The sequence below is a fragment of the Ambystoma mexicanum genome, chromosome 8 (genome assembly GCF_040938575.1).
Source record: "Ambystoma mexicanum isolate Mex_15411 chromosome 8, UKY_AmexF1_1, whole genome shotgun sequence".
Lineage (NCBI taxonomy): Eukaryota > Metazoa > Chordata > Amphibia > Caudata > Ambystomatidae > Ambystoma > Ambystoma mexicanum.
Window position 1 is genome coordinate 469,248,825 of NC_090929.1, and position 23,923 is coordinate 469,272,747.

The 23,923-nt window shown below is 45.2% G+C and overlaps 1 protein-coding gene across 1 annotated transcript in view; it reads left to right on the forward strand.

Moving 5' to 3' along the window:
• TTLL10 (tubulin tyrosine ligase like 10) overlaps window positions 1-11,645 on the forward strand; it is a 1,071,284-nt gene extending 1,059,639 nt beyond the window's left edge. Inside the window, exon 15 of the mRNA XM_069610084.1 lies at window positions 3,211-11,645. Coding sequence (XP_069466185.1) covers window positions 3,211-3,938 — 728 coding nt within the window. The 3' untranslated portion in view covers window positions 3,939-11,645. The remainder of the gene's footprint in view (window positions 1-3,210) is intronic.
• Window positions 11,646-23,923: the final 12,278 nt, after the last annotated feature.

Below are 23,923 nucleotides of genomic sequence, written 5' to 3' on the forward strand. Positions count from 1 at the left end.
CATCTATCTGCACCTTGAGGTCAATTAGGGCAGTTTCAGTTCTGTGTTGTGGCCGGAAGCCTGATTGACGCACTCCTAGTAGATGGTTATGATCCAGGAATTTCTGGATTTGTATGTATGCTACCTTATCTATAATTGTAAGGACAAAAGCCACTGAGGTGATAGTTCAGTAATTGGTTTGAATGGAAGCGTCCAGAGTCTGTTTTTTCAAGAGAGGGAGTACCCAAGACTCTTTGAGGTTGCAAGGAATAGAGCCAGATGTGAAGGAGGCGTTAATAAGCTTGGATATGAAGGGTGCCTTGATAAGTTGAGCAGGGCATTGGTCGCCATAATTGGCATTATGGATCCACATAACCCATGGTGTTATGTCCATAGGGATGTAGTTTGGTTGAACGGGAATGTAAATGAAAAACACAAGAGAACAAACTTTGGCTAACAGTATCAGGATGGCGGTACAACAATAAAAGTCATATGGGTCAATTCTAATCGGATCTAGAGTCTATGTGCAAGTCCAGTTCTCTAATCATGGCTTTTCATTTTGAGGTGCCATAGGTATTGTTACCCTCTGCCCTTTTTCGCCCATCCTTGGAAATTTGGGTGTGTGATCTTCAGCAGGAATCTCCCTACTTGCTCCTGGGTGCTTGTCGGCCTTAAGTTATTTCACCCACTAACCACTGGTCATCCACCTTAGCTTGTGCCAGCAACACAGTCAGATTTCACTGTCTGTGGATGTGAGTCCACGAACGGCTTGGGTTCCTGTTTTCTCAGGCTCTCTGTCCCCTGCCTTGGGTTGTTGCCTAGACTTGGCTAGACATTATTCTTCTCGCTCTGACTCTGGTTTCCATGTGGATAGAATCGCCAGCAATCTACAATGTGCTGTGATAATTTGTGGAGTAATCCGTTTCTCTCTCTCTCTCTCTCTCTCTCTCTCTCTCTCTCTCTCTCTTTCTTTCTTTCTCTCTCTCTCTCTCTGCCTCTCCCTCTCTCTTTCTCTCTCTCTGGTTCTCTTTCTCTGGTCTGTTGTCTTCTTTGCAAGTAATGGGGTTTAAGCTTCGGGAAGTTTGAGTTTCAGAGCCTGCTTACTTTTCTTTCTCTGTGTGTGCAGAGATGTCATTTTTGGGGGTCACCAGGGGTCGCAACTGCGACCCCTCTAGACTCCCTCTTTACCCCTGTGGTCTCCCTTGCTACCCCTCAAACAGAAAAACAAAATAAAAAGTGTTTTTTTCTTTTTAAATGTAAGCTCCTGGGCTGTGGCTTACGCCATGTGGCTCTTTGTTTCTGGAGTAGCTGGCTTTCTTGTTCAGGCCTCTTGGGGTTTCACAAGTGTAACACTTGGAGCAGTGACCATAAATAAGAAAGATTAGGAATAACAAATAATGTCTCTTTCTGCAATTCTATACAATAATTGCTAGACTCATTAAAGATTTATTTCTGGCACACTTCAGGGGGTGAGTCGCTGATTTAGTCTGTTCTTAAACACCTCAACTCAGCCTTTCATCCTTCTGAAGTTGATAAATGAGTCCCAACACAGGTTGGGTGATTTTGTATGTATATTTGTTCTATATAAAGCGCTTAAGCGTAAGTATAACACATCATTATGATTTGGCCTTGGACGTCTGCTTGCAATCACAGTAATTTGGTGAGCCTATAGACACTGATATTAATGATACATTTGGTGATCCATTCTTATATTAAATGTATATCACATTATAGTGATATCGTAACCATATTTTTCGTAGTGTACTTAGAAACAATGCTTTGTTATGCCATTTCCTGTTTTGTCAAGGGGTGAAATGTCACTTCAGGGTGGGGTCAAATGACATCTCTTCCTGTGATGCCATCATATGTCAAGGGCCATGTGATGTCACTTCCGCTACCCCTGTCTCTATGGAATTTTGAATTGGTGTTTTCAGTGTGATGTTAAAGCTAAAATAAAATTCTTTATGTGCAAGCCTTGCTTCTAAATGGGGGTTGAGGGAGAGTGAGGTGCTCCGCTGTGCTTTCCTGGCTGAGTGAGGGGAGAGGTCCTATTAGGGAATGGGGGACGGCAGCAGTATATTTTCCTTAATCTCTGACTGGTGCCAGATGTGTCTTGCCCCTTGTTCCACAAACCCAGGAGTGGAGGTTCCGTTAAAAGCCATGGAGCAGGTCTTTTTGGATATTGGATTTCTGGGGAGTGGGCTCTCCTGCATCTTTTCTGGGTCTTGTGAGGTGTCGACGAACTGTGGGGAATCCCTTGTATATCACAGCCAGAGGTCTGTGTACGTGCAGGTCAGTGCGACTAGTATGCAAGAGTTCTTCTTCTGTAGTCTTCTGGCTGGTCTGGCCTCTGAGTGAGTATGTAGTCTTGATGGGTCTTTCCTCCATCTTACCTCCACTTCACCACCTTGTGAGTCCCAGAATCCTGACTAAGCATCTCCATACACTTAAATGGGACCAGATCTACTAACATCCCCTGTTCGCTACCCATTTCAATACCTAAGTTCCAAGGGCTTGGGTAACTGTTCCCTGGTTTTCACTTTCTTCAGACATCCCCCTAGCCGGTGGGTTGGGCGAGTAGGATAAGGGCATGGGCGAGCCTTCTTACACCACCTCAAGCGGTTGCATCATGAACCGGATGAGTTTCTCTAGCCGTAAGAGCCTCCTATTTCCCTCAGCTAACTCCCACGGAGCGACTTTGTCGCATAGAGCTGGGACCCAGCAACAACAATATTGTTGACTTCCTGTGTAGTCATTCTAATATTTCCAGTGATATATTCTCTTTTTCCAATGCTAGGGTAATATTTCTGCCCTATGGGTGGGCATGGGGGCAACTTCTGCGGTAAAAAGCAAGTTTGGTATGCATATGGTGCTGCTACGCCACAATTGGATTTCAGCAGGCTTTTAAATCGGTCTATAGGGAGCTTTGCATGCAGAGTGAGAGGGGGATGCATAGCCAACTTTTGCGATAGAGTTCTCATTCATGAGTTATTTCTGCTTTCTGCTGTAGGTCTTTAGAGTCTATTTTAACAAAGTTTATATGCCGAAAGTGAGAGTGGCCTTGTATTAAAATCATACGCTTTTTAAAAACCAGTTTGAACGTTTGATAGGCCTGGTTCCCCACGTCCAGTATTATACCAAAAGGTCCTTCATATGTAAATCTTTCCTGTCCGTCTTTTCATTATTTGTACCTTCTGGAATATTAATGCTATTTCTTTGATTTTATTTTAGATTTGGCCCTAGAGGTATTCCACAAAAGTGTTAAAGGGCAGCGCATCTTTCCACTTGAGACAGTGAAAAAGTTTGTTCCTCTATACAATGGAGACATCCATGATCTTAGACCCAGCAAGTCTAAAACGGGTCTGAGCCCCCCAAAGATCCAGAGGACAGTCCGGCTTGACATGGACGAGTTTGGACAAGCAGCTTGCAAGGGGCCGGAGAAGACCCTGAAAAAGGCTTGGCCCTCGGTGGACAACCCCATTGGTAATGGGATGAGGAACCTTTCCAACAAGAGCTTCAACAGGACACTTGTGTCCATTTCACAAGTGCAGATGACTGATTTACCCAATGCAAATATCTTCACTCGGCCGCTAAAACTCAAATCCAAGTCTGAATCACCAATTGGTAACTCATCTAATGCCACCATGCCAGTGATGGTGTGTGAAGACAAAAAGCTTGGCACTGATTCTAACCTTGAGAAGAACAAAACCACTACGCTTAGCCAAAAACATCATAAAACCCTGGGCAATGCCCCATCCCCTCTGCCAACAGAAAGCCTTAACACCAGCACCAAGAGTAATGAGGTGGTCTTCACCCTTCATCGCCAGTCAAGAGTGCCCAACATGAATCAGACCATCGAACAGCTTGAACATACTGATCAAAGCACGGTTGAGGAACTGGCTTCCTCTGTAATAGCTGAGGCTGCAATGGAGGAAAAAGAGCTGGCATACAAGATATGATGCCACAGTCTGAAAGTAGCTAATGAGCATGCACCACCTTAGAAGTGTCTTTTACATCTGTAGTGTCGCCGTATAAACCAACCAAGCAAAACCCTGATCTGTCATGAAATCAAACAGTTTTATATCCGAAAGCTACAATATTCCTCAGTACACAGAAGGACTCTAGTCCTGGTGGGACATGCACAAAAATGATGTCATGGCCAAGCAGTGCTCAGTGCACATCTGCACTTTGAGCTATGTGTATCACTGCAAACAGTTTCCCATGGGAACGAAAGCCCACCCTTTATAGCCAAATAATGTTGTGTGCTCTAAAAAAATGTGTAGAATATGAGGGTGAATCATACACTTCTACAACTGTGAGGAAGTGATTTACTAGTGCCACATAGACTCCCATGAGAAGTTCATTAGCCAATCACGTTTTTGTCCGTCCTACATTAGATGATTTGTAATCACGCTTCCAATTTTTTCTCCTCCTTTGTTGATGAATAGTATCCAGAATGTGTACAGGTGTGGCTGGCCTAAAGGGAAATCGCGAGATTTACCGACAGGGTGGTGCCTCAGTAAAGCCACAGGCCTGGAGCAGAGTCATTTACATATCATGCTGGCATGTGACTCACTTCCCCAATCTTACTAGACTTTTCGAGGTACTAGGCTGTCCAGAGGTTTTTCTGTAACCTTGTTTAGTCTTAATTTGTCATTTTCCTATATGAGGTGCTCCCACTTGGCTTTCCCAACAAAAGGGCTCATGGTACTGATACTCATCTTGAGACCCTCAGGCAACTGCTTCATGTTACTCTTGCAACATGTCCTTTTTCATTTGAAAATAAAATAGAACAATGCAAGCACCTTGCCGCCGCTGCACACATACCCCACACCTATCTTTTAGCCAATGGGAACATTTCAGTCTCTTAGTATATCCCCTTCACCACCTCTAAAAAGATATAACAGTACTTCTTGGTGTGCCAAAGACACATGTTTTATAGTAAGCATTCTTATTGTACAGGAATTTAAACAGTGGCTCCCTGTTTAAACATACATCTCTGCAATGGGTGCTTAAGTGTACATCGTGGTTTGAGTGGCAGGTGTTGTAAGGTCAAATCTCGGACCGAGACCCAGATTAGTGTTGTAGTTTACACTGAAATGGATCATTAAGCCAGGTCAGCCATATTTTGTCCTAAGCAACAATAATACATTTCCCACTTGCAATACACCTCTTGAGGTCTTGTCATAGCACTGCTTTTTCACAAGAATCAGAGGGGGCTATCATTGAATCACTGAGTTCCACCAAGACATTATTTGAACCTTCTGGAAATAATAAATAATGTTCAGGCTGGGAGCTGCGTCCGTGGCCTTCTTAGCCAGTTTGAAACAGCAGTATCCAAATGTGTGACATCATCCAGATTCAAGGAGTGCATGAACAGTATCCAGGACATGATGGGCAGCCAGTGGTTATATCTCAGCATTGACACAATAAAAGTCTATGGTGGGGCGTTGCTGCGGGTGAGGGAAGAACTGTTGTGGCCGATGTGTATGGAGCTATGTGTCCAAGCAGTTGCTATTATTCTCAAACTCATCTTCAAGATTCAGGGCCAGTACACAGGTTTCTTGGGGCTTCTAGGGTAACTTACATTTTGCAGCGCCTTTTCTTTGCAACAGGGATATGTTAGCTCCATCTAGCGGCAAGTTGGTCTTTCAGGTTATTGGCACCTTAGGCAGCTATCTAGACATGCCATGTCCAAGACCAGGCCTTATCAAAAGGGATGTTAAACTCTCCATGGTCTCTTTGATAAAGGATCTTGTATCCCCCCTCCTCCATGTTACTTTCCTTGAGAAGAGTTCTCTAATCTACCCCAGACATCAACAGCTATTGCCACAGTTACTGGACCATGGTCGTATCACAATTATTGTTCATACTTGCAGATTCCTTAGTGCCTAGTGCCTTTTGTGACCCAAAGGACGATAATTCACAACAGCTGCCTAGTCTCTGCCTATGCAGGTTTGACCAGATCCCTCTGGAGTTGAAGAGTCTGCATTAGCTGTCCAGAATAAATTAAGGTATGATGCCTGGTCCACCAAACTCTGAACGGCACAACCCCTGTTTCAATTAAAGGACACACTGAACCCTTCTTCCACCCTGGGACAGACTGTTTTATGGTGCAAATGTTCTCCCAATTCATGGGTTTCTAAAACTGTGCAAAAATGTGAATGCATTTTTCTTTCTGGCTCCTAACAGAATGACATACTCCCTCAAATAATGTGTACTCAAAAATCACAATAAGTGCTTAAACCTGTTTTGCATTTTCTAATTAGTTGCTTTACATGTAAACCCTTGCAGTTAATATACTGGAGAGACGTTTAGGTGTAGGTGCTCTGTCCAAGATCTTTAAACTCAGAAGTAAATTGAGATGTGAAGCCATTAAATAAGTCTGCAGTTTGTACGTGAACTCAAGGACTAGGATATTTAGAACTAACATTTGCCTGCTGCAAACTGTTGACTGAGGTGCCTCCAGTTGCTTGCAGCGCTTATTTCTGTTGGCCAAATAGCACCAACTCACCAGTGGATAAATAACAAAGGCTTAGTTATAATAAGGAGCAAGCAAGTAATTTCTCGTAGAATGTCTACATATCCAAATTCATCTAGGAATGACAAGTAAAACATCAGTAAAATCAAGAATAAACAACGTTGTAGAACAGGTTAAGAGTTTTAGGGATTGATTCCCCGATAACCAGCAAGCAGGCATTCTTGACTATTCACAAAGTAGACCCTATTACAAGCAATCATTTAACATTAATAGCAACACTAGGCGAACGTGCACCGATCAAACCATGTATGGATTATTTTCAATTACCTGTGTGGCACAACCAGTTCAAAAACCAACATCAATATCATCAACAAAGAACAGACCATAGCATGGGAATTGTGCAATATTTAATTGTCTTCATTAAGTGGTACCCAAACACTATTAGATCTAGCCGACGTCAATCAGACATTATACTTGTATGAAATGCAGGCTTAACCAGTCATAAATCATTTAGCTCCAATAAAACCAAAAGGGTGTATGTTGTGAATCCTATGTAATGATAAAGGGATCACACTAGAAAACTTAGGAACAAGAAAACATTTCTTCAAAGCCGAAAATTGAGAAAATTGCATCAGGGGACACAAAACCCTATAGATCATTGAAGAGAGGCTTTAAGAAAGCTTGAATTGAGGAAGTCTGCACTATGGCTATGCTGTGTCCCCTTTTCTCCATGCTTGTGGGATGTCCTTCCCAGGAAGGGCATGGGACCAGAGCATGATTCAAACAGCCTTCTAGAGAGGAAAGAAGGTTGTAGTACACACATGCTTCCACAAACCTTACTGGGCCCACCCTCGTGCATGCTCCCAGCCCCAACTGGCAGTCCTTTTCTCCATGTAGGCTGGCCCGGATCATCACTTTTTGCTTTCCTTCTTCATGTCCACAGCCATATGTCATACGTGATTTAGACTCTCTGCTAGACATTTGCTGAGTCAGAACTGCATGCCCTCTGTTTGTAGTGCTTGGAACATGAACATTTTGGCCTAACTGTGCACTCTGATCCACTCTCTACCTGAGCGTTTTCCAGGTTGTGATGTTGGAAAAAGGGGTTCCCCTGGAATTCAAGGTTTTCATCAATAACAATAAGTTAAGTAAGATCCAAACTTTGTTTTTGAAGGCACCATGGCGAGGGGGCTCATTCACCACAACACACCATAATGGAAGCTGCTCTATGAACCCTCCACTGCTTGCAAAGAGGGTCCATCACAGCCTAACACCGGGATTATGTTGTGTGCTTGCCACATCAGCCTTCTACCAGCTCTCGGGTGGAGGTGTCTGGTGAATGTTAGCTTCCAAATATATATCCAGGTCTTCCCTAAGTCTTCCCAAGACCTTTATGTATGCCAAAGTCTGCCCAGATAGGCAAGGATGTTAACCAATCAGCACCCCCTATTCCTTTGACTACACAGCAAAGGTTCCCTCTAGAGGCCAAATCCAAACACAATGCTTCCCACAAGCCAAATGTTGATCTCCAAACAGCAGCCTCTGTGTCTCTGGGTCCTTCAAGAGAGTTCCACTCAGACCATGGGCCATCTCCATGGCAGTTGCACAGGGAAAATGCTGTGCCAAGTGATGCTCGCAGTTACCCCTGTGTTTCAAGAGAATGTCGGAGCACTGCAATAAGCCCTACCAACCTTGATAGAAAAGGGAAGCTATTAGCCTCACCGGCAGCCATGGACAAAGTACTCACTTCTCAAGAGTGCACTCCCACAATGGGATCTGGGTTCTCCACCTCTACTGCCCTGTAAAGTTCACTGTCTGAGCTTTCGGGGAGGTCAGACTGGCACATATTTTGGAACACATGCAGGCCTTATTTCTAGCCACAGATAGATTGGTCACCCTCCTATAACCACAAACATTGGCTTTCCTTCCATGCCTTACCCGGACCTCTTTAGGCTACTGGAACTCTCAACTTCCTTTTGAAGATGTTCTTTGGCATATGATATGATATGGCATTTATAACGCGCCTATACACAAGTGTTCAAGGCGCGACGAGGCAAGGGGGGTGGACAAAGGGAGGACAGACAACGATCCTACTAGGCCAGGTGTCATTCAGATCGCGCAAGTGCATGGGAAGGGGGGAAAGGAAAAGTGCGAGGGGGGAAGGGAGAGGGGAAAGTGCAGTAAATGGGAAGTGGAATAAATAAGATAAATAAAACACATAAAACAGGCAAGTGCAAGGAAGTGCAGACAAAGTGCTGGAAAGGGGACTGAAGGGATACAGAAAACGGTCCCCAAGTGCAGAGGTTGCCAGGGAGGCAGTGCAGGTGGGCAGTTGACAGGGCCTGGGCTGGAGATCAGAAAGGGTGGCCAGGTAACCAGTGCAATTTCAGTCAGGAATTCAGCAAGTGAGGGGAGGAGAGAAAGCAGAAGCAAAGAGGAAGGTTTTGAGGTGTTTCTGGAACCGGCGGTGGTTCTCCTCGAGTTTCAGGGAGGCAGGAAAGCTGTTCCAGAGAGAGGCCCCTGCCGAAGAGAGTGATCTGCCACCAACTCGTTGCTTGGAGAAGCGACTGACTCTGAGGGAGTTTGAGGTAGATGAGCGAAGAGCTCTAGAAGGAAGATATTTAGGAAGAGGGAGTTGAAGGTATTGCGGCCCCAGACCTCAGAAGGCCTTGTGTACAATGCAGAGGGTTTTGAATGTAATCCTCACAGCCACTGGGAGCCAGTGCAGAGATTTCAGTCCTGGAGGGATACAATCCCTGGGCTTGAGGCCAAGGACAAGTCTTGCGGTCCTGTTCTGGATAAGTTGCATAGGGCGGAGAGTGGAGGCAGGAAGATTTAGATAGAGGCTGTTACAGTAGTCCAGCCTTGGAGAGGACCAGGGCTCTGGAGACAGTGAGCTTCTGGGGGAAGAATAGGAAAGGAAGAATATCTCTAGCGAGGTGCAGCTGGTAGTGTGACCTCTTAGAGAGGGGAGAAGGAGAGTGCAGAGTCGAAGATGACCCCAAGGTTTTTTGCCTTGCAGGTGGGAGAGGGAGGGAGGGCCAAGAGAGGCCGGCCAGAGAGCTGCAGAGTAGGAAGGAGTGGGTGTGCTGATGAGTAGAATCTCAGTCTTACTGGCATTAAGGCAGAGGTCGTTGGCGGCACACCAATCCTGGATGGCAGACAAACAGTCAGAGATGAGGGAAGGAGAGGAGGAGGAGGAGGCCGAGGGTAGCCTGAAAATGAGCTGGGTATCATCCGCATAGCACTGAAAGTTGGGAGAGCGGTGATGCGGTGGGCAAGGAGTGCCAGGTATTCGTTGAACAGCCAAAGAGAGAGGTTAGATCCCTGGGGGACACCACAGGTAGAGAAAAAGATGTCAGAGAGGAAGGACCCAAGTTGGACCTGGGAGGGTTGGTCGGAGAGGAAAGAAGTCAGCCACGCCAGAGCCTGACCAGTGATACCGAGGTTGTCACGGAGACGGTTGAGCAGGATGGCATGGTTGACAGTGTCAAAGGCAGAAGAGAGATCAAGCAGGATAAGAATGCAAGGGGTGTTAGAGTCGAGGTTGGAGAGCAGATCTTCACGGATGTTCAGGAGAGCAGTTTCCGTGCTTCTGGCAGCTCTGAAGCCAGACTGATGGTCATGAAGACAACCAACAGATTCAGTCTGGAGATTGAGTTGGGAGATGGCCAGTTTCTCTAGGAGCTTGCCCAGGAAGGGAGTTATGGAGATTAGGCGATAGTTAGCCGGGCAGGAGGGGTCGGCAGAGGGTTTCTTAAGAAGAGGGTGCACAAGGGAGGGCTTCAGGGGGAAGGGAAGAATCCAGTGGTGAAGGAGGGATTGCAGAAATCCACCAGGGCAGGAACCAGGGAGTCGATGTGATCCTTGATAGGTTTGGAGGAACAAGGGTGAACCTGTTTCGACAAGACTTTCATAGATCGGACTTGTCTAGAAACCTTGTCTGGAGAGAAAAGGGGAAAGGTAGAAAAAGAGGGAGGAGGGGTGGCAGCAGAAGGGCCATAGGAAGAGCAGGGAATATCGGGAGGGGGATGAGAGGATGAGAGTGAGGACAGGATGTCCTGAGTTTTAGAAATGAAGTGACCATCTCCGTCTACCTTGGTGAGGTCTCCTCAGCAAAAAGAAAGGCTGTTTCAGACATTTAGGCACTTCGTGACAGCAACACCTTTGGGTGCTCCCCCTCTACTGCAGCCTCCACCACCGTCTCAGGTTCCACCTCTGCCTCCATTGCAGGCACCTCCTCCTCATACTCCTCTGGTTCCTCAACCTCGTGCACCAGCTCCACTGGGAGTGCCTCATCAGCATTTGCCTGCTCTTCTAGATATTCTAGTGGAGGACCTAATGAATGTTGAGGACTTATCAAAGTCTGTCAAGGCCTTCTATCAATGCATGATTGGAGATGTAGAATTTCACAGAACTGGTGGAGGCAGGGAATTCTGGCATCTGTCCTTTCTGGAACACAGGACATGACTGGCATCCCTCTTAAGCCAGGTGTCATTAAGAAGACGGGATATGGTAGACTCCCTCTTTCAGTGGTGCATACACACAGGAGCTTGGAGGCAAAATGAACATCCTATTCCAAACATTGTGCCAGAGATCCAATTCTCCGGCTCAAACATTTTTGTGGAAGTGGCCGTCTCTCATGGGCAGGGTTCCTTTACCTCCACTTCAATTGTACCTCCTGGTTTGGAGGAGAAGGCTAAGGAAGCCAATGGGAGGAAAGTAGAATTGAACAAAGCCTTTCTTGTGTGCCAGGTAAATTGAGAGGCTACCATGGCAGCTTGTAACCTGTGACCATGGATGGTATAGCAGATTACTGAAACTGCCTGCCTCATTACCTGCAGGCAAACATTGATGGGATTTACAGCAGGGCACTATCATAATGCGTTGTACGCATGAAGGACAACACTGTACCCCACAATCTTTACGCAGTACTTAAAATTGTCCACATTAAATCACATATATGTTTCTATGCCAAAAATGTGAAAAAAATGGGTTTATTTCTAACTTTGCTGTTAATTGCTAGAATTTAAACGACCTACTCATGATTGTTGTTATATATTTATGTTGAAATGTGATGAATATATATATCTTTAATATGCATTTCCAATGCAATTTTGTACCTTTTAGCACCAAGTCATGTACCTCTTGATTTAACCTCATGATTAAATTATGCGTTTGAATGGGCTTTTGCCACCATACTAGTGTTTATTGAACGTTGTTTCTGATATATATCAGACTATAGTGTGCCCTGTTGTTGTCCCCCACAAGTGGACGGACCTTTGTTCCTTTATCTCACTATCATAATGTACCAATCTAGTACCAAATGCTTTAAATCGGGTTCTCTTACGTTAAATAGTGAAATCAATACCCTCCCCAATGTGGACCAAATCCATGCACACAGTATTACAAGCCCTGTGCCAAATCATTGATTGTTATTCCAGACAGAAAATCAAGACCACTCAAGCAATAAATCCAGATGTTACCACATTTAGAAGTTTTACATGAACCAACACTTCCCTATTATGCATTAAACTTTAAGTTTTAAAATGACAACCATGGCAAAAATATAGCGGAATAATAAGATACCATCTTTTTAATTGGTGGTCTTTTCACCTCCACTCTAGATTCATGGCCCAAAATAATGAAAAGAAATGCGAAGATTTCATATATTTTCAGCAATACCTGACTATCTTAAATTGATCTTCAAGGAAATCCCTTAGATGATAGCAATTTAAACTGGCAATGGTAACTCTGCTAATGAAACATACTGGCTATCATCCTCTGGACCATGCATGCTATAAGACAACTTACATTCTACCTCTGCCAGGCCATCTTATTTAAAGATTGGTCATTTCATCACACAACAACTACAGTAATATGTGTATATATTAAAGAGTCTACGGTAGCAGCGCTGTAGTTACGGTTAGGTTGCTCAACCCATGGCAAGAGCAGTTTTTGGGTGGTTTATAACTTTGCCACCGTTCAACGAATCCTCACAAAACTTTGCATAAAAAGTATGCAGCCACCTCTGAATCATTTTGCGAAGTGTCGTGCAATTTCGTAATGGGGGGGAACTGTAGAGGGGGTCCCAAAACATTTGAAATCCAGATACAGATGAATGGGAATGTGTTTTATTCACAGCTACAGCCCAGACCACTGGACGGATTTGCACCAAACATGCGCAAGGAGAGGCGGCCTGGTCCGAAAAGCATGCTTTTGAAAATGTGGCGTTAGTCCGTCCAGTAGATTTTTAGAAAATGTCCAAAATGTAGGTCATACAAATTAGTGATATCTCTGTCCGGTCCGCAGTCTCACTTCCTGGTTCGGTATCTGCGGACGCCTCTGAGCCAATCAGGGAACTGCATAACGCTTGTGTACATCGTACGCACTCACTGATTGGTCAATAAAAATGTGCAGTGCATAAAAAATTAACGACACGGATGCGATGTCGTATTCACAAACTGTGCCTATGGTCCGCAAACATCGAAGTAAAACCAAATTCAAAACACAACATTACACTTGTCAAACAAATGAAACTATCTCTAGGGAGGTGAGGGGTGACGAGGATGGAATGTCTAGAAAAACACCACAATCAGTTTTTTTTTTTTTCCTCATATGCTCTTGCACTTGAGAAATGTTTGAGGAAATCTATTCATTTGTGTGCATGACAGGGCCGTTGAAGAACAGTTATTAGATGGCTTATAACGTTGGCGCCATTAAGTGAAACAGCACGAAGGTTTGTAATAAAACTATAGACCGAACTTTGAATGTTGTCGCAAAGTTACATGCCCCAACTGTGCACAGTTTGAAGGGATCTTGTCAAGGCGGGGCAGAATTGTAGGGTGGGTCACCAAGTTTGAGAAATGGGAACAAATTCTGCTTGGGTCTACAGCATTGGACGACTTTGCAGCAAACTTGTGCAAGGAGAATTGGCAAGGACCCGAAAGCATGCTTTAAAGTGTCAAAATGTAGGTAACACAAATAGTGATATATCTTTGATGCCTGAGGCATAGCCTGTGGCCATGGTCAGTGGCCAGACCGTTCGGCCCTGCCCCAGACGATAAGGCCACTGGCCACGGCCACCAGGGACCGGCAATGGGGTTAAAGTGAGCTATGTAGTGAAATTCTCAAAATCGGGATAGACTTCAATGGGAAAGAAAATTCAGCTTGCAGCTACAGCCCATAGTGCTGGGCGGGTTTGCAGGAAACATGCATGAGGAGCGTCAGCAAGGACCTGAATGCAAATCTTTACTGTGTAATGGATTGGTCATGTTATGGGGTATATAACAAAAGTATTTTTCTGGGGCCGAGGTCATGGTCAAGCCTTATTCCCTAGGCAATTCAACCATATCTTCCACCACCAGCATGCACTGCTGAAAAGGACACATATCAGTATGTGCTGCAAAAAACATGTTTGTCAAAGGAGGTTTATAGTCCTTTCATATATGTTAAAAGAGGAATTATTAATAACTCGTATGCAGTGCTGTAACATCATGAAACATTTTCACTCATAAAAACCATTGAAATTCAGTGAATAAAATGTTGTTAAAGGGACATTATGTTTAAGTTGCACTAACAAACACCTGTGACCTTCAAAGAAAAACTTTGTTAAAGGAGGTTATGGTTAAGTTCCAAGGGACTTTATGATTAGGTTGTACCAGTAAAAACCTTTGAAATTCATTGTAAACTTTATGGTTGCAAGGTAAAATCAAAAAACCAAATTTGCCAATTAACACCCAGGACATCAAAGATGACATCAAAAATGGCATGACTGATGACATCACATATGACACCACTCCTCTGTAACAGTCCTGATGGAAAGTCCCCACAAGGGGTTCTGTTTTAGAGTGTTGCTAGCAACACATGAAAGGTTATCAGGGAACTACTCCATGTATCACAAAATGTACTTATTTTTATTTTTTCGAATTTTTTTAATTGTTAATTTCAGTTTATTACAAACTGTATATTACATCACCTTACTTTTGTTCCTTATATTTCCATCCCTCTAAATTCCTTTTTTATTCTTTTAATAGCTTGTCAAGATAATCAACTACTGCATATGTCAACAAAATATTCTCACCAGTCAATAGTGCACACCACCACTCTTCCATGTTTCCATTTAGGGGAGCAAATTTATTCAAATAAGCATTCCTTTGGGTTTTTAAAACTAAGCATTCGATTACCAAATGTTTTAAAGATTCAACTGTAATATTACAGAACTGGCAGTGGTTATATGGAGAGTTCTCATCATGTTTCAAAAATAACATCTCCTTAGTCGTAAGCAAATTTAGGCGCAGTCGCAAGAAATGATCTAGATGATGTCTTGATGGAAACTTTATGAAGTATTTCGGGACCTGATTTACTCCACTAGCTTTGCCACCAAGATCTAAACTGGTGGCAAGTTTGAGTCTACTGTTGACAGTGTCAATCCAATCACCATATGTGAGCTTTTTCTTTACAGCACACAGATTAGTCCAAAGTGCCTCTAAGTTGGATCCAGCATGTGTCAAATAAATGGACATCTTGTCAAACCAGACTTTCAGCAGGCCTTGATATGGCTTTCTGGAGATCGTGTTTAGAATTTGATAGGGAATTGCTGATGATGTCAATGTCATTTTCCTCATCATTGATGCTGATTTCCAGAGCACTGTGGCAAACAATGACTGTAATCCGAGTTCATAACGGATGGCAGAGATCACTGCTTTTCTTGGCAAGCGAAGAACATTGCGCCAGAATTGGCCTTCAAGGACATTCCAGGTGGCTGTGCTGATATTAAAGCCGGCTTCGCTCCCAAAGGTTATCGCAGCCACTACCTTTGGCCGTTAGAACATTATCACTGGGTTAAGTGTAAATTTGCCAAACTCTGCATGTAATTTTGCACCTTGCAATGATACGGTCTTCATTCTTCTTTTCAGATCTTCAGTCCATGCCCATTCTCTTATTAATTTATTAAAGAGAATGCCTAGATATCGAATATCGAATGCTGTCTGTTCTGTCTAGTTGTTTCCCAACGGTATGCCATTTAAGGTTTTTACCCTTCTTACCTAAATTTGAACCGAAGCCGACGATTCTTGATTTGCTGGCATTTATTGCCAGATCGTTCTTTTGCAGATATGCCTCCAAATTATTCAACAAACGCTGGAGGCCGATTTGTATAGTGTCAACAAGCACCAAATCGTCTGCGTATGTCACCGAACTGATTTGGTGTCCGTTTATTCTTGGAGGAAAGGATTTACATTCCAATAATGCTGCTGGTAAATCCGCAATATATAATTTAAAGATCAAGGCAGCGAGTAGGCATCCCTGCTTGATGCCTTTTTCGGTCGTGATTTTCCTTGTCAAATCGCCTTTGGTGTTAATTCTCACTCTGATTGATGTGTCTGAATGGAGTGAGTTGATGGTCTTGCAATAGGTCCAAGGGACAGTTTCACTTCCTTAATTTATGCCATGCAATGGTCCTGTTTACGCTGTCAAAAGCTTGTTGCAGATCGACAAACGCCCAAAACAGGTTTCTGCCACTTTTGATAGCTTCGAGTTTCAGCAGGTTTAGCACAGATAAATTCAACTCGACCCCAACTCTCTTAGTAAAACCTGTGTGCCTGGCGTCTATGATTCCAACCTCGCTGGCCCATTTGGCTAGTCTTTTTTGCAAGAATGAGGAGAAAATCTTGACGATGACATCGAGCAATGCAATCGGACGGTAGTAGTTTGGGTCTGCACGGTGCCTTTTTCATACTGCTGATTGCCAAGACGAGGGAATTTTCAACGCCATGGAGATGTGTCAGTAAAGGGTTTCATTGAAGGTGGCCCATTGCTCTACGTTCTTTTTTAGCGTTAAGTTGGATAAACCATCCGGGTACTTATTGAAACAGAAACATTCTAAAGAAATACAGCAATCTAATAATACACACACATAGGCAATGGCTGCAGCACGGGCCATAGAAGTAGAGTATTTTTAATGTGCTATGTTTGCCAGTAAAATCATTAGTCCAAGCCTATCAGAATCTTGACTAATGTTAAACTTGGAATCAACAGGTAACAAGATAAAAATTACTACACACTTGTGTTAGTACAAAATATATATATGGAGAGCATTGATGCATACACATCTTTGGCACATACAGGAGAACTCTACTAAGGAGGAAACAAATACTATGACCAGAAAATGGCACTAAGATTGGAGTTCATCATCATGTATACAAATTGTATTGTCTGTCTGGGGCCTGCCTATTGTTCCATGCATGTACATCAAGAGCTCAAGCCAAGATCCCATATGGTACCCGAGAGAGCGGGCTGACCGGTGGAGGCACGAGAGGGTCCTCGCAACCGAGGAACGGCATAATGCAGAAACAGGGGCAGGCACCAGGCAGAACAGCAATCATGTAAGGACACATAAATGCATGAATGCCAATAAATATGCCAATGATTCCATATTGTGGTGTAAGATAGAATATGCAGTTGAATGGCCTCATTTTGCTCTACTGGACAGCATGTATCATTTTAAATAAATGTTTGTGCCAATATGCAAAATATCACTGCACATCAAAATACCTCTTCTAAATCGGCAGAAGCTCTGATATTTAGAAAGGTAAAGTGCAAATGCGTCCACCATTCTTTATAACTGCTTTACAAATGAGCAGAAGTAAAAACATATTACACAATCACAGAAGAAATAAAGTGCATGAGGAAGAATCACAGTTATTGATTTTGATGAAGTACAACTGCATACAACTGCATATACCTGGCCAGATAAATGTTATAAGGATGAACACATTATTAGTATAAATCATAGTAGAAAATCTCTCATTGAAAAATATTTTCAATAATACACAACCTGGTAAAGTGCAAGTGCAAATACTATATGATACAAGCATTGTGCAAATGGGCAACAATAAAAACCAAATTCACAGGTATTGTAATAATCAACCTAAAGACGAAATTCTGATCTAATAGCTGTCAATATATATGTCAAAGGTATCTAAGGTGCAAGTGCAACCGCTTCTAGATTTGGCATTTTTATATCGCGCTACAAACCCTCAGGTTTCTGAGCGCTGCTTATTATTACCCACGGTGTGTGGTGCTCATTTATCGACCTCGGAAGGATGAAAGGCTGAGTTTGGCCTCGCCGGGATTCAAACCTGCGTTAGCAGGCTCTGCAGGGATGTCAAAGCGAGCGCTCTACTTGCTGTGCCATCTTAACCTAGATGTTGGATCAAAATCTCAAAGCGTCAAAATAGACCCCACTCAGTATCACATACAACCTGATTTCTACATGTGTTTCATAAGGATACTGGGTCCTAGTGTTAGAGATTAATATCTCCACTGTGCACATTACGCCAATGTAGATCAGAGGAAACAGGAACATAAAAAGGTTAATATCTGTGCAAAAATGCATTTCCTAAGTCAATATCAAACTATTGCTGAGGAGAGAAGGAAAAAGCAAAAATGCCAAAAGAAGAATAGAGAAAAGGGGACATAGAATGACACCATATCTGTCAATCTAATAGATTACCAAAATGACCTGGTAACCATAATTCCACATTTCAGGTCTCAAAGAGAAGAAAGGTCTATTGCCTAAATACAGGAACATCTCATCAAGACAGCGTACAGATCAGGCAGTAGAATGGTTACAATGATGATAGGTACATGGACATAGAACACAGATTGAAGAAAACATACATTTCAGAATCAATATTTAAACCCTGTGGCTTCAGAGTATCGAATTTGCAGATTAATTGAGCCTCTAACTGGTGCAATTTCAATTCTTTATTGTCCTGCCTCTCATGTTGTGGTATGTGGGCCATGCCTAGAAACGACATTTCCTTGACATTACCATTATGTTTGTTCAAGAAGTGTGCCGTCAAAGGATATGTATGGTCTCAATTTTTTATGGCTCTGTAATGTTGCAAAATCCGCAACTTCAAGGGACCTATTGTGGAGACTATGGGTCTCATTACGAGTAGCCCGGTAAAAACGGGTTCATTACCGGCATGCCGGTAAGAGCGGGTCCGTGCTCGTATGAACCCGCTAATAGCGGGTGATTATGAGTGCACGAGCACGCGCGAACCCCCATGCCGGTAATGGAAATACCGACCACAAAAGTGGGGGAACCAGACTGCACCTCACTGAGGAGGTCCAACAAGGCCGAAACATGTCTGGGGTTGCTTGGTTTTCTGTGCAGAGGGGACCTGGCCTAGCAGTTCGGGCTGGGCTGCTACCTTCAGTGGCGGCAGCTGCTGACTGATTTGCACATGGCTGGTCCCCTTTTGCAATGACGCAGACGGGCTAAAAAACTGTGGTGTGGAATGTTGCCCAGAGCAATTGCCAGTGGTTTAGATTCATTTGAATCCTTCCTCCCATCACTTTTGTGGTCAGTAATGGAAATACCGGAATGCCGCAAAAGGCCCTCCAACCCCCCAATAGCGGCATCACGGGACCCGCTGATACCGGCACCGCCTAGGAGCAACCCCTAAATACCGGCCCAGTAATACCACCATGCTAATACTGGGTTCGCAAAACCGGACCCGGAAATAACGTCATCGCGCAGGAACGGGAAATGGGCCGGCGGCCATCTTTAAAAACACAATCCATTGCAATCCTCCTGGACCGCCAGTCGATAACTGGAGAGCACAGTGGAAAACTATACAGAATGTCAAAGGCTACCAGGAAGACCACCCCCCGGCTGCGGAAAGAGCGTTACTCAGACGCAGAGCTGACCATGTTAGCGGACACTCTAGCTGCACATGCAGACATAATCCAATCCCACGACAAGAAGCGGGAGGTGCAGCAACAAAAGAGGCAAATCGGGCGAGAGGTAGCCCACGAGGTATCAGCCGTAGGTACCACTCAGCGCAGTGTGAGGGACTGCAGGAAGCGGTGGGATGACCTCCGGTTGAGGGTATGCAATATCATGGCCAGCAATCGGAGGGAGGCCATGTCCACAAGCGGGGGTGTCCACCCCCCGGCTAAATTGATGCCCCGGGAGGAGACAGCTAAAAGATTCATCAGTCCTGAGTCCATCGATGGATTATGCGAGATGGAGACGGGTGCGGCATCAACCGCGACAGGAGGAGAGAGCATGACGTATCACAAGTGAAGTGGTAGAGAGTCTAGGCAAGGCAATGCATGTCCCAACACCCACATGACCATATCCAAGTCCAGATGGCGGGCCAAACGCTGCCACACTGAAATGCATGCTGAGTGCCAATCCCATAACCAACACACAGCCAACACACCTGGACCTTGCCCATGTGATACATCACACAAACCCCAAATCAACGGCATGCCACCTGCCATGCAGTGAATGCTAACATGCTCCCTCTGAATACCCTGCGTGACACACCTTTAAGACATGAATGCATGATCAAATGAATAATGAACAGCACCATCTTATGCCTCTGCCATGTCACACCATCACTGATGCCCTGCATCTCTTCTACCCCCCAGGCACCGATGAGGAAGAAGCAACCCAGGAGACCAAAGCGAGGGCATCCACCTCACACCCTAAGAAGAGGGCAACCACCACCTCCGCTGGAGGCAAGCAGGCCGCAGCCACTGCCAGTGTGCCTGTGCGAGCAGGGACACAGCCAGCAACACCTGCTGCCAGTGTGCCTGACACACAACTGACCCAGCAGGCCACACCCGCACCTGTCCAAGGGGAGTCCCTGGAAGCACCCGCTTGCACTGGGGAAGAGCTTGATGCCAGTGTGGAGCCTGAGGGAGACACCGAGGTGACATGCCCGGCCACCCCGAGCCCCCTGCCTACCCCCTCGCCCCAACACCTGCAGTCGCCCACCTACAGTGAAGCTGATCCCAGCCTCCATGACTGTGACCAACCCACCTCTGAGGAGTACAGTCCCGAAAATGCCGTCCATGTGACTTTACAACCCACCACTCCAGCCCCCTCCAAAACCCTGGAGACACGATTGTCGATGGTGGAGGCCCAACAGGAGGCCATGTTAGACCTACTCCGCCAGTACATAGCGGACGGGAAGGAAACCAGGCGGGGTATTGCCACAGCAATTGCGGGGACCACAGCGGCCATCGAAGCCAACACAGCCACTGTTAATGCATCGGCTTGGTTAATGAGGGACTGCCTGGGGGCGGTGACACAGGTGCTGACTTCAATGCTGCTCCATATGCAGCTGCCACGGCTTGCAGGAGGTGTGGAACCTGCCAGCTACTCACCTACTACCTCCACACCAGCTTCATCTGTCCCACCAGCCCAGTGCGCCAGACATGTAGGAGTGCAGGGCACACTGAAATGCCGCCTCCGGACAGGAAGAAGTCCCGGAAGTAGTGTGGGCAGACAATGGGAGTGGGACACAAGGTTGGGGGTGAAGGGGTGCATCTTGTAGAGTCTATTGGGGGTATTGGTGTTGGTTGGGGGTTTTGGAGTTTGTTGGGGGGTCTGGGAGTTTGTTGGGGGTGTTACGAAGGCGGGAGTGGGCACATTTTTGCTGTTGTAAATGATACACACGTTGTTATAAGAAAAATCCATGGCTGGACATTATTTTTGTGTGCATCCATTTAATGTGTTACAGTGTTCAGTGCCCAACTCCCAACATTCCCTGTGTGCATGTCCACATTGGCCCAGTGTTTGACTGACACATGTCTTTCATAGTCCCTGTGGGTCAGGAGTATTTGTGAATCTGTGCTTGGCGTACTGCATGGCCATCCCATGCATCATGTACTGGCAGGGGGGCTACTTCAACTCCGTCTGCATCCTCATCATCCTCACCCGGGGCATGCATGTCAATATCAGGTGGCAGTGGTACATTTCTCCGGACGCACATGTTGTGCAGCATGACACTGGCCATGGTGATCTTTGCCACCTTCTCAGGCCTAAATAGGAGTGCCCCACCAGACCTGCTTAGGCAGCCGGAATGCGCCTTCAACAGGCCAAAGGTCTGCTCTATCACAACACGGGTGCGGGTGTGCACACAAATGTACTCCTCTTCATGGCTGTTCTGGGGGTTCTGCACAGGGGTAAGTTGCCACGGCCTCAAGGGATATCCTCTGTCACCTGAAAGCAAATACAAATAGGTGTGTGTCACTCTGAGCTGGCACCTTCAGGAAGCACAGTCATGGCGGCAGCTATTTGGTGTGGACATGCACATGTCCCTGTACGTTTGCAAAATTGTCACCTAGATGCATTCTAAACTGTTACGAGGTGTGGTAGTCTGGATGGCGTTCAATAGATGATGCAGGGTGTAATCATGCATGCTGAGGCAGATGTGCTGTGGTAGTGCAACAATGTTTAGCCTCCAATTCATGCTGTTCATTCTTCACTATGCATGGTCACACTGACCACATTGCCACAGTTGCCATCCTGTTCATTCATGCATAGCTTGCCATCACCATGGTGCCTCTTACTTGTTGTCATCGATATGCATTATTTGTGATATGTGGCCCAGTGATGTGTCATGTTCCGTTTGTGAGGTTCAGGTCAGGAGTGTTTAGCTCTGCATGCATTCTCCAATCACCGGCTATTGCCACCCAGGTGCAGTATGCCCCCAACCCTTATGCATCCCTACACATCAGTACCCCAAAGCACTGCCATGGGACAGTTGTGCAACTCACCAAGCAGCCAGGCACGTGGTCCAGCATATTGCTCCATGTGACGGGGTAGCGTGGAGTTACGCAGTACCATGGCATCATGTGTTGATCCGGGAAATCGAGGGCAGCAATGTGTGATGATCTTCCTGGAGTCACATACCATTTGCACATATTGATGGAGTGGTATTGCTTGTGATTGCGGTACACTGCCTCTATGGCATGGGGGACTACCAATTCCACATGGGTGCAGTCGAGGGCACCAACACAATTGGGCATGCCTGCCAGTGCATGGAAGCCTACTTTGGTGTTGGCTATCTCCTGGGCAGTCCGTGGTAGGGATATGTGGGTGCTTGCGTGCTTCAGGAGGGCATCCAGCACTTGGTTCAACATGCGTGAAAATAGTGGCTGTGGAATGCCATGCAGCTGGCCCACTGTGTGTTGGTAGGTGCCTGTGGCCAGGAAGTGTAGCACAGACACCACCTTTAGTATCGGGGGGCTGGCAGTGCGTATTTCTATGAGGCTGGCAATGCCGTTCTGTATCATGTCCACTATGATGGTGATGGTGTCACGGTCCAACCGGTACAGGGTGTGTATCTACTCAGGGGTTAGGTTAAAAGGGCTGGGTCTGGTGCGAGGGATTGGTGGTTGCCTACGAGGCACTGCTGGCTGCGCTGGTGCTAATTGCTGGGCCTGTCTCACCCTCCTTCTCCTCCTGCGTCTCCTCTGTGCTGCCTGTTGTTGCTGCTGTAGTTGTTGTTGTTGCTGTAGTTGTAGCAAAATGGACATGTCCTCCAGCGCCATAATTGCAAAAGCTAGTGGTAGCATTTTGGTGTTGGAAGGGGTGTGGTGTGTGGGTGTGCTCATTTTATACTGGCCCAGCCTCCATTGACTCCACCTGTGGGGATTGTGTGCACCTGTGGCAGTTTAAGTAACAACAAATGGGAGTCAGAAGGTGGTTGCCTCCTGTCTATACCCAAGTTTTTTAACACATAAATGACAGAAGGATGATTAATAAAACGTTATTCCTGCAGCTGGGACCCTAGCGATAGTTAATTGGCCCTGTGTGTCAAGTATCTCCTACAAAGTAAATGCAGTCTAAGCCAGCCCTAGTCAGTGCTGGTGTGCCGACTACAAATGAGATGTAGAGATCCTGACCCTTTCCTCTCTCATTACTTTCCTAAATTCTACAATGTAAGTGCATACCTAATGGGGGTCAGTGTAGGTCTTTAATAGTACCGCCTCCAAAGTGTATGTCTTATAAAAGAAAACAAATTTGCCTGAAATAATCAGAAAAGGAATTAAAATAACTTTAAAAGCTAGTTTCCTATTCAACAATTTAGTTGATTAGTTGTAAATAGCTACGATATTTTTCTTTAGACGAGCCCTTTCATTTTCATATGTAGGGTATCGGAGCCTGGGTTATCAGTCCAGAGCTACTTCAGAAGGAGTCAACCGGTTTCAGCGGGATTAGTCTTTAGCCGCTTTCTTCAGGACAAATACGTTGGGATTGTAGTATTCTATATACAGTCTCCAAATCATGAAGGATTGAGGGGATATCTTCAGGTATCCACAGAGCTAATAGGTTGTTCCCTTGGTCCTATGGGGTTAAAAAGACAAGAAAGACAAATGGAAACTGCCATCAATCTAAAAGTGCTTCTGACAATGGGTACTTAGTTCACATCACTTTATGCTGGGTGAATCCTTACCTGTACACAAGTACTTGGTACTGGATTCTCTATGTAGTCTTGCTAATGGTGGAGCAATGCATGGGCTCTGCTTGATTCCTGTGTTATTTTTCTTACTGGAGTCTGTGAAATAAATGGGTGTGTTTATGCTAGAATCGCTGTTTTCATGTTCTATTATATTGTGCTGAAGCGGGATTTCACGAGACAGCCCAAGACG